Source organism: Nicotiana sylvestris, chromosome 6 (genome assembly GCF_000393655.2).
Source record: "Nicotiana sylvestris chromosome 6, ASM39365v2, whole genome shotgun sequence".
Classification (NCBI taxonomy): Eukaryota; Viridiplantae; Streptophyta; class Magnoliopsida; order Solanales; family Solanaceae; genus Nicotiana; species Nicotiana sylvestris.
Genome location: NC_091062.1, coordinates 211417568 through 211429398, shown reverse-complemented (window position 1 = coordinate 211429398; position 11831 = coordinate 211417568). Strand labels below are relative to the sequence as shown.

At 34.1% G+C, this 11831-nt stretch overlaps 1 protein-coding gene across 4 annotated transcripts; it reads right to left on the bottom strand.

Annotated features, from left to right (window-relative positions):
• Positions 1-658: 658 nt before the first annotated feature.
• On the bottom strand, positions 659-11194 carry LOC104213299 (putative late blight resistance protein homolog R1B-16). 4 transcript variants are annotated; one of them, XM_009762773.2, is made up of 3 exons: positions 10966-11194; positions 10444-10492; positions 659-3132 (listed from the first exon to the last, which is right to left on the bottom strand). In XM_009762773.2, exon 3 carries the CDS (start codon positions 2561-2563, stop codon positions 752-754), a length of 1812 nt encoding a protein of 603 aa, XP_009761075.2. In that variant the 5' UTR covers positions 2564-3132; positions 10444-10492; positions 10966-11194; the 3' UTR covers positions 659-751. The 4 variants fall into 4 exon arrangements, with proteins under 4 accessions (XP_009761075.2, XP_009761073.2, XP_070006362.1 ...); XM_009762771.2 differs by having other exon boundaries at positions 11108-11194; XM_070150261.1 differs by having other exon boundaries at positions 659-3105; positions 11108-11194.
• Between the last annotated feature and the right edge of the window lie 637 nt (positions 11195-11831).

Sequence of the window (11831 nt, the reverse complement as noted above, 5' to 3'; positions counted from 1 at the left end):
AATGCATCCCAAGCCATTTTGGCATTGGCAGCAGAAGCAACTATACTAGCAATTGTTGAGTCTATAGATGCCAAGACAACATTTTGTATGAGCTGATCTTGCTAAAACCAAGCAAGAAAATCAGGATTGAGTACTGCTTGGTTATTTGCAGAGATAGTCTGAGAGGGGGTTGGTTTCGATCCATCAAGGTGACCAAAGAGATTGTGTCCATGCATAAGCATGGACATCTGAGCCTTCCATAGTGAAAAGTTATGGCTACAAGCTCGTTGGAGCAGTTGGGCTCCTGATACCATAAAGAGTGATAAAGGCAGAAGAAGAACTTATTTTGTATTGATCATAAGGTTGGCTTTATATAGCCAAGTATAGTACATAAAAGTTGTGAATAATGTAACAACTTAGAGAGAATCTAGGATACATAGAAACCTATGTGAATAACAATCCTAAACAAAAGGAATCTGATGAGCACCAAAAGAGATATTAAAAAACAGAATAGCAAAAAGTCCTATACAGAAGGATTATTAGACTTCACTTATGATCCTTGTATGATTTTCATTACTTCGAATCCAGCATTTTGAATCAACTGGATAATATGCACATGAGAATTAAAAATAAGAACTCAAACAACCTCTTCCAATTAGAGGATTGAAATCCAATCCAATCAACACAAGTCAAATAAATTAACAATATATGTAGAATAAATCAAATGATAGAGTCAGATCATAAGTTCCATCTAAATCCAACAATGAAAGGATTAATAGTACATCATAAGTTGGAGAGTGTCACGTCCAGTGGTTTCTTCAATTTCTCTTTTAATATTCATAGCTGAATCCTCAACAGAGTCCGGGCAGCCATACAGTTCAATAAGTTGGAGTGTTGGAATATCGGCAAAGCTAGGAGGGATCGCGTCGAGGGAGTAACAACCTTTTATGAGTAGCTTCTCAAGCACGGGAAAGGATTCCTCTGAAGCTTTCCATTCTCTTAGATCCATCCACTCTAATGTCAAGTATTTAAGTGCCTGGAACTCCATTTCTCTAACGTCCCAACACTCTTTACCCAATAATAATCCCCAGATTATTTTGAGTTTCTCAAGTTTCTGCAGTCTTGCTATGTTTGATGTTAATTCTTTCGTTATTGAAAAGTGGCGAATCCTCAAATTCTTAAGATTTGAAGGGAAGACAAAGTAGCTCTCCCATCCAACTGAATGCGGGTAGCGATAAGTCTTACATGGGCATTCAAGGTCAAGAGATTGAAGGCGTGTATGAACTTCCGATATGGGAAACAAAGAACGACAGGGTAAACTTTCAAGGCTGAGACCCAACTCTTCTAAATTCGGAAACCTCCACCACGACCTTGGATTTCTATCATCGTACACACGAAGATTGCAAAATGTCTTCAGGTTCTCCAGCAATGTTTCTGAAGATTCTTCTTCCTCGTTTTCCAATAACAAGAAAACTTTTCTCATATTCACATGCCTTAAATTGTTCATTTTCCAGAGACCAGACGAACGTGGGAATAATGTCTTTCTTGAAGCAACCTTTAGAGTGTGAAGATCGTGTAGGTGTGATACCCACTTGAATTCAAATTGATCTTTGACATAAAGCGCAAGGTACCTCAAGTGAGTTAGCAATTTTACTGTTGGAACCCATGATGAACTTGTTTCCACATCCATCAAATGCAACACCCGAACAAGTTTTAATTCAACAAGTAAACGTAAAGGATTTGATCGGTTTTTCCATGTTTCAAATTCTGGATGAGCAATGAACTCCAAAGACGGCTTAGAACACTGACCAAAACACTTTGTACTTTCCTCGGACTCGTGTATTGTAATCTTATCCACCTGATATTCACAATGATCTAATTGTTCCACCAGATCATCATGAATATAAGTGCATAACCGCGATTCCTTAGTATACAAATGTTTATATGGATTGTATGGCACTATAAGCTGCACAAACTTTTCTTCTCTAAGTTTTGCTGAGCAAAACTCACGCACTACATCATGAAGTATGCAGTATTTTATGTCACCATTACGTCTCCTTTTAGAGACCATTACTAGGCTTCTGTTAAGCAGATCATTCAAGCAAACTCTAGCTGCTTCTTCCATATAATTCTCTGTGTCAACATTCAGTACAAACTCTTCGGCTATCCACAAATTCAGCAAAGCAGACACTGGAATCTTATAGTCTTCTGGAAACAAGCCCATGTAAAGAAGGCAAGGCTTTAAGTGGTCTTCTAAATGCTCATAACTTGATTGTATTACCTTCATGCTCTGCTCTCCTAAAGCATGAGAACTCAAGTCATTTGCAACCTCAAGCCACAAGGACTCCTGCCTTTCCATCTTCACAATAATCCCGGCAATCAAGACTATTACAAGAGGCAATCCCTTACAATGTTCCGCAACTTGTAAACTTGCTTCCAATAGATTGGGTGGACAACTCTCTCCTTGAAATACTTTCTTAATCAATAATTCCCAACTCTCTTCCAATGTTAGAAATCTAAGAGAATAAGGATCACTGCGATGTTGAAGATGCTTAGCCACTTGTTCAATTCGAGTTGTAACCATCACTCTACTTCCATCTTCACCCTTAGGGAAACATAATCCCAAATCTTCCCATGCCTCGACTTCCCATATATCATCTAATACGATGAGGTATCTCCTGCCTATTAGAGTCTTCCGCAACTTGTCAGCTATGTCATCGTCCTCTTTGATTTCATAGTTGCCACCTGTAGCTTGTTTAAGAATCTCAATCAACAATGTCCTCTCTATATATGTTTGCGAAACAGAGCACCATACTTAGCATCAAAGTGATTAACAATAGAAGGATTGTTATACACTTTCCTGGCCAAGGTTGTTTTACCCAATCCTGGCATTCCAAAGATTGAGATAACGTCCAGCTCCTTTGTTCCTCCAATCAATTTCTTCATTATACTTTCTGCATCTTTCTCAAAGCCCACAACTTCCTCATCGATTGATGGCAAGCTACATTGGACGGAAGGCCCTGCCGAAGAAAGAATTCCTTCTCCACAAGTCTCAACTACGTCCATGTCAGTTGTTGAAAACTAGCGCCTTTTGTATCTTTTGAGATTATGAAAACTGCAATTTAACTGCCTTAGAGTTAATAGCGCCTCCACCTTCCATAAAAGAAATGAAAGAAGCAATAAGAATCTTCATAACAATTTAGAGAAAACCCCCAAACCACAAAATAATGGAGTAATAAAGTAATTAATGCAACATCGAAATGTCATTCGCCTAATATCTAGGACTTTAAAATTAACTAAATTTAATATATAAAATACTTCCTTATTTGAACTATGTAAAAGCTCCTAATATTTAGAAATCTAAAATTAAATAATATTTTACTTAAAAATTCCTTATTTAAATTGTTTAACTATTTTCCTTAAATGTGACTTTTCCACGTTTCTAAGTTGTTCATATTTCCTTAAATTAGATATTTCCATAGCCTAGGACTTAAATATGAAGATATCATCAATTTTGTAAAGTTTAGTTTAGGTAATAAGCTCAAAGACAAAATCAAAGTTAGAGCCCTTTTGTTAAGGAGACGATAATAGTTTATTAATCATAATTAATAAAATATTATATTTAAATAGCTCAGTATAATTTTTAGGCAAGAAAAATAATTGATTGTTATACTATTGTTTAGGTTTTATCTTATAGTGATCTTTAAATTCAAGTAGAGTAGTTTTCACTTAAAATTTTAATAATTAGTAATTACTATATCTCTTCATATTTGAATTGATTATAGCATTCTTGCGAGACGGGAATGAAGAAGGTATGGGTTGATCTAAATTTGGGTTAAATGTATGTGTTATTTGGATTTATATTTACATCTTTATTTTAGATTTTTTTTTATTAGTGTTTGCATTATATGTCTCTGAATTCTGTGTGTTAGAATTTTTTCCTTTGCTGATCTATCTAATATAATCAATATTAATCATTTTTAAGAACTCACACCTTTTTAGTTTTATTTTATTTAATAATACTTTTTTAAAACGCATTGCAAAATATTGTTTACCTTAAATTCAAATATAATATTTATGTAATTAAAAAAATTAGATTTATCGAGATAGAGTACACGTGCAACGCGCGTATCGTAAGACTAGTATGTCTAAAGGTCACAAATATATACTAACTACTTTCTTGATGCGTGCGTTGCACGTGTTATTCCGTACAAGCAGTAAAAAAATGAAAATATTATTAAAACATGTGAAATATTACACCAAAATATCAACAGAAAAAAATACAAACTAAAAATAATAAATAGTTTTAGAGATGTAGTGTTGAACTCAAATTGACTGGATAGCTCTGGAAGATCAATAATTATATTTAGTTAGACAAGTGAATTTTATAATTACATAAATTTAGTTGTTATGAATATAATATGACCGTATATTTCACCTAATATTTTTTTGTAGATATTGTTCTTGAAGTTGTTCCATTTTGATGTTTCAATGAAATGATTCGTGCAACAAATAAAATGAGAAACTAATAGTACTTATTTATACATGATATATTTTCTTTAAAGAATGGAAGAATTAAATGTTTGTAAAATTTTGTATACAATTAAGTAAGAAGGGACTGGCAATAATAAAAACATAACAAAAAGAAAAAAAAAATTCCATAGTTATGCAAAATTATACAAGAATTTTGAAATATTAATTGCAAAAGGTTGAGGGAACCAAAAGGTTTTGTACTTATTTATTTATGAAGGTATAATTTTTTGAAGGGTATCATAGTCACTTAATTTATAGGATTATTTTGGTCTTTTACATTCAATTTTTGATCTTCATGCTTATAATATAGTATGATGATCAATATGAATAAAAGGACTAAATCTCCTACCCCTCCAAACCAAACGGCCCCTTTTTGGTGGACTGGTCATCACTCGTTTGTCTAACATGATTGGTGTCAATCTATTTAAATTTGACCTAATCCGTCCATTTGACACCGATAGTGGTTGTTTGATGTTCTTTCGCTTTTTGTAGAGTGAATTTCATTTTACTCCCTTAACTTTTTAGTGGAGGGAAATAATACCCCCTTCACCTTTTGAATAGGAAAGGAAATCCCCTTAGACTCAAAAGTTTACTAGAAAAAATAAAATATTGTTGCTGGAATTTACAAAAGTCTATCCAACTCGGATCCTGAAATATTTTTAGCATATTTTGATCATATAATTATGAACTACAATATAAATGGAGAGACAATACCAGCAATTTCAGAAATTACATAGTAATAATAGAGCATTTTGTAGAGAAATGTATCCATTAATTTGAAGATGAGAAAAGTTATAGAGAAACACATTGTAACGATCCGACCGATCGTTTTGAACATTTGTACTTCTCTCGGTAGTAGACGGATATGAGTAGCTCTATATGATGTATTATGACTTATGTAAATCGCCGGTTTTGGTTTTCAGGTTATTCGGAATCGATTTGGAAGAATGAATTTTACCGTTTAAGCTTTAAGTTGGAAGAGTTGACCAAATTTGACTTTTTGGTATTTGACCTCGAATTGGAGTTTTGATGGTTTCGTTAGCTCTGTTGGGCGATTTTGGACTTAGGAGCATGTCCGGATAGTCATTTGGAGGTCCGTAGTTGAATTTGGCTTGAAATGGCGAAAGTTGAATTTTTGGAAAGTTTGACCGGGAGTGGACTTTTCGATATCAGATTTGGATTGTGGTTTCGGAAATTAGTATAGCCTCATTATGTCATTTGGACTTGTGTGAAAAATTTGGATTCATTTCGGGTTGGTTCGCTATGTTACGGCACGAGTTATGGAAGTTGAAAAGTTCAAATTCATCAACTTCAAATTAAGGTGCGATTCGTCGTTTCGATATTGTTATGTGTGATTTGAGGCCTCGAGTAGATTGTGTTATGTTATGGGACTTGTTGGTATATTTAGACGGGGTCCAGAGGGGTTCGCATGAGTTTCGGACGATGTTTAGAACATTTTGGAAATTTTGGCTAAGGCTGATTTTTTTAAACAGTCCTGGTGTGACTGCACCTGTGAAATTTTAGGCACAGATGCTACGTCGCACAAGCGAGGCAGAGGCCACACAAACTGCATAGCAGGATCAGGGCAGTGTCGTAGGTGCGAGGCTATTTTTCGCACCTAAATGATCGCAAAAGCGGATTTTCTGCCTCAGGTGCGAGGGAAGGCTACCAGTGCTTTTCCACAGGACCGAGATTTTGAACGCACATGTGAGTCCGTAGAAGCGGATATTTGGTTCGTAGATGCGAAGATGCTAGGCAGAAGCTATAAAATCAAGGTTTTGGTTCTTTTGTCACATTTTGAGATGTGGGACTCGGATTGAGGTAATTTTTGGAGCAATTTTCGTCACAACTATTAGGGTAAGTATTCTACACTTGGTTTTAATCTTATTTCATGAATCTATCTTCATTTTTGGCAATTGATAGATGAATTTGAAAGAGAAATTCGGAGTTTTAGCCTAAAATTTCATAATGTGAATTTTTGAGTTTTGAACATCGATTCAGAGTCGGATTTGAGTGAAACTAGTATGGTTGGACTCGTAATTGAATGGGTTGTCGGATTTTGTGAGTTTTGTCGGTTTTCGAGACACGGGCCCGGGTTGGAAGTTTTAACCGATTTTGAACTTTTGATTAAGGATTCGACCTTTATCATTTGAAATTATTTTCTTGGGCTTTATTTGATGTATTTGAGTTGCTTTTGACTAGTTTTGAGCATTTCGGAGGTCGGTACGTGCGAGATGGCATTTTTAGAGCATCGCTTAGCTTGTTCGGTATTAGAATTGGCTTGTTTGTGGTAAGAAACACCTCTAAACTTGGTGTTGAGGGTATGAAACCCCGAATTACGTGATATGTGATTGGTGTTGAGGTGACGCACATGCTAAGTGACAGGCATGTGGGCGTGCACCGTATGAATTGGGACTCCGTTATTTCTATGGTACTGTGTAATTACCTGATCTTACTTGTAACCATGAAATTTCTACGTATTTGAGCTATTGAGTTGCGATCTATGTTGGAAACCATATCTAGGCTACATGCTTATCCTGTTGGGGCTCACTGAGGTTATTTCTACTGTTGAGTTATCTGCTTCCATTGCTTTATATACTCAGTCATACGCATTCATATGCATATCATATCTCAGTCTTTGTTACCATTTATTGCATATTATATCATTATTTGGGCTAGTTTCATGGTATTGTGAGCCCGAGAGACTGGAGAGGTTAATGACTGAGTGAGGCCGAGAGTCTGAGTGTGAGTGACATTATGGGATCAGGTTGCACACCGCAGCATGTTATATTGATTACATATATGAATCGGGCTACACGCCGCAACATGTTATATTAATTACATATATAGGATCGGGTTGCACGTCGCAGCAGTTATATTGATTTATGATAGCGTTGGGGCTGAAGGAGCCCCACCGGAGTCTGCACACACCCCAGGTGAGCGCGATTGATTATATTGAAGGATGCATTTATATATACAGGGATGGATCTTCCCCACGGGCTGGATTTGGCCCTACTCAGTACTGAGCGACTGTTGGTCAGTTGATGTATATATTCCGGGATGGATCTTCCCTAGGCCGGATTGGTAATATACAGTACTGAGTGATTGAGCATGATGAGAGAAAAGTGTGAGACATTGAGAATGAGCACTCTGAGAATGTGAGTACATGAGTTCATCTTTGAGATACATGGCATTGACATGCACACATGACATACAGGCTTAAAGATGCATTTTTCCTCATGTTGTACGATATCACGTCATTCATGACGTCTCACACATATTGATATATGGGCTGGAAAGAAAATGAAATATATTATTTATTATGGAAAGGATTTCTGGAAAAAATTTACAGTTTTCAACTTACTCATATTTTCGATGAGTTCGGTAAAGGATTTGGGTTTTCATTACTATACTTGAAAAGCGGAACTATTTTTCGGGAAATTATGAAAAGGCAAAGCATTTTATCCCTGAGTTACTTCTTTTATTACTTGCTTTGTGTTGTTATGAGCTGTTGTTGGCTATTGGATGTTGGACCCAACCTTTGTTCCAGCTCGCCACTACTTTCAACCTAAAGTTAGGTTTGTTACCTATTGAGTACATGGGGTCGGTTGTACTCATACTACACTTCTGCACCTTGCGTGTAGATGTTGGCTGTCGATGTTGTTGTGTTCGATGGGAGCTGGATTTGAAGATGTACCTGCGTTCCGGTTGTAGCTGCTTCTTGTTCATGGTAGTCTTAGATTCATAAAACTCTGTTTATATACTTTTTAGATAGATGATGTATTTACTTCGTACCAGTTTTGTAAACTCTATTCGTAGGAGCTCATGATTTGTACTACTAGTCCTTGGGGAATGCATCAGATTCAGATATTTCTTTACTTAATTGCTTTATTAAATTGTTATTGGCACTGGTTAGTTGTTAAATTAGCTTATCTAGTGAGTTGGGTTAGGTGTCATTACGACTAGCTGGATTTTGGGTCGTGACAAACATGCATTAGTTTGTAAATTCCAACAAAATTAAAAAAAAACTTCTCTTTTTTATAGAAGTAATGAGCAAGTTTAAACGTAATATTCTCAAGTAATGAGCAAGTTTTTAGTAGTCCAAATGTGCATAAAAATACGTTGACTAAAAAATCTTTGGCATACGGGATATATCGAAGACGCGCATGCTCTATATCAATAAGAATTTCAGATGGAGCACAAAATACTCCCCTGGATGTTCAAGAGGTACCAGTAATAAATACTAGAAAAGGTGTTTCCATGATTTTTAAATTTTAATCGAACTAAAAGATAGGTTCATGAAGGAAAAATATTTCACTATAAATCTCTAAAAACTCTCTACAATTCTCACAAATCGCAGTATATAAAATAAGCTATCAATATCCCTATTTATAATAGTACGAAACATATTTCAACTAGAACTATAAAAACCTATTCCTATCTAATTTAACTACAAATCCTATTTAGACATGAATTAAACAAATCAAATCCTAAATAATTAAGGTTTCCTACTATAATTTTGAATTAGTTTTCCATCATTCTCCCGTAATTCAAAATTGTATGCGTCTAACTTTTTTGTTGTTGTTATTGTTCTTGTTGTTGTTGTATTTTCTCTCCAACTTCCACTTTTATTGAAGCATATGTCTATAACCTTCATTGATGCACTTTGTCACCAACACACAATTTTTATTGAAACACTTGTCTTCAACTTTTAATTTATTTTTTTTACTTCTCTTCAATTTCTTGAGAAAATTTTATTCTTCTTTAACTTTTTGCCAGAGGCGACTCAATGAAATTGGTGGCCTAAAGTTGAATGTTAAGAAGCGACCCAAAATTTATTTAATAAAATTGTATATATTTATGATTTATTTTCGTTTTTATTATGTAATAATAGTCTTATGGACCGTCTTGTACGTATTTTGTCCCTTCACTCGGTTACCTGCTAGCTTCCACCATCAAAGATATCTAATAACTCTACTCACCAAGATTTCGAATTTTTTTTATAAGAAATATCTGCGATTAAGAAAATATTTTTATAAGTTACCAACATCTAATGATCGTAATTTTATACTACTAAAGTAGATTTTAAAAATAATTTTATACATTTGAAATAGTTCAAGTTTATTTGAATTAAAAAACATGACTTGATCTACTATTTATAAGAAATAATTTATTTTAAAAGATATTACAAGAGATTTTGTTTTTTATTTACCATGATACCCCTATTAATTGATGCATATGTTTAATGATTTTGAGAAAATGATTTGAAATGAATAACTAATGATATGGGTATAATACGAAAAAAAATTGTCTTCTTTTGATATGCTAAAAATGATAAGTAAAGGTGAAAATATATTTTTAGAATACTGGACAAGTAAAAGTGAACGAATGGAATACTTTGAAAGGAAGTCCTAAATTGTTTGGTTGTAAAAACAAAATCAGTTTTGTTTTCTGTTGCGTATTATATTTGATTAACTTGTTGATTTCCAAATTAAATTTAATTTTATCATTGGGTCAAATAATCGGTTGTTTGGGTAAGTTTTAAAGTACCCAACTATGATTTAGAGAAATAACATTCTTATTTTCTCAAGCTATAAAAAAAAAACTCAATTTAATTATTTATTGGGGTAAAAGTGAAGTTCGTTTTTGTAAAGTTTCTGACTGCAAGTTTTTTTGTTCTTTCTATATTTGAGTGAAATATTTATTTTAAACTAACAAGGATTTTTTTCTTCTTTATTTAATCATGCTAAACATGCATTATTCCCTTAATTTTCGTGATGTATTTCGAATTTTCAGCTATTGTACCAATTGAACTCAAAAATATGTAAATCCAAAATAACGCTCTTTTGCACAGAGATATATAAAAATGTGAGTTAAATAAGAAAAACAATCTAAAAAGAAGAAAACAATAAAATAAAAGTTCAATCTTACATTCAGGCGAGAGGAAAACTAGTCTTCACTTCTTCTTCTTCGAATGGAACTACAACAGAGCAAAAACAAAACCGAAAGTTATAAGCACTTTTAGTTTGACCAACATTTTTACTATTTTATCCTTAATTATTTTTTATAAAGAATTTTTTTAATTTATAATCTTTTTAAAAAAGAAAAATCAAAGGTGCTTTAGTCATTTTAATAAGAGAATAGCTTATCAGCATTTTTTATCAAACACATCAACTGTTTATTATTAGTTTCAGCACTTTTATCCAAACACGTAAATGCTTATTTTAAAAATCAATTTCATCACTTAAAAAAACATTTCAACACATCAAGCTTATCAGCTGTTTACAATCAGTTAATCCAAATGGGCTCCTGGTGGGTGAATTTCGGAAAGAGAGCACAGTCGTAATCACAGCTTAAAGATGTACAGGATTAGAAGAGAAATACAACAATAACAACAACAACAACAACAACAACAACAACAACAACAACAACAACAACCCAGTATAATCTCACTTAGTAAGGTCTGGGGAGGGTAGTGTATACGCAGACCTCCGGCATCCTTCCCTCCAAGAACTTCCCACCTTGCTTTTGGGGATTAGAAGAGAAATAGCTGAAAAAAATAAAAAGAAAGCGGAGATCAAAAAAGAAACCTCACCTTCTGTTATTGAGAGAGATAACAGAGAGATTAGTTGCCCCAAGGCTTAATTTGATGATTTTGGATTTAGAGAAATCGAAAATGAGAAAGAACAGGATGGAAGATGGTAGACTTCAGATATAAACGAAGTAGTTGTTTTGGGAATATATAAAGTGAATATATTCCCATGCATGTTATGAATCTTGCAGTTAATTAACTAATTAGACACCACCAAAGGATGTGGTGCAGTGGATAGGGCTGCTCCTTCCTTAACTAGAAGTCTCGAGTTCGAGCCCTGGGTATGGAAAAATCCTTGGTAGGGAGCGCTTCCCCCGAATGGGGCTTTACCCGGCGCGAATCCGGATATAGTCGGGTTCCATTGCGGGTACCGAATACTGAGTGGGAAAACAAAAAAATAAAAAACTAATTAGACAAACTTAAGTTCAGATCACAACTATATGCACCTCACATGATTATCCGACTTAAGTGGAGTATACAACTCCACTTTAATTGAAGGTTATATTCCCTACGTAATAAAAAAATTCAATTAAAAAAAAAGAGGAGTATACAACTAGCTCAAATTGTATAATACTTCACATTTTTCTGGGAAAAAAAATATATTACTTGCGTCAAAAATGATTGTCCAGTTTTACTTCCCAAAAGTTAAATAGAATAGTTTTAATAGATTGATGAGTGATGACTCATTCAACGTTTTTTTTTTAACATAAGGGAAGGGAGAGGAAAT

Bases quoted from the DNA above. Each gene is read 5' to 3' on its own strand.
- LOC104213299 (XM_009762773.2), bottom strand. From the start codon at position 2,563: ATGGTTACAACTCGAATTGAACAAGTGGCTAAGCATCTTCAACATCGC.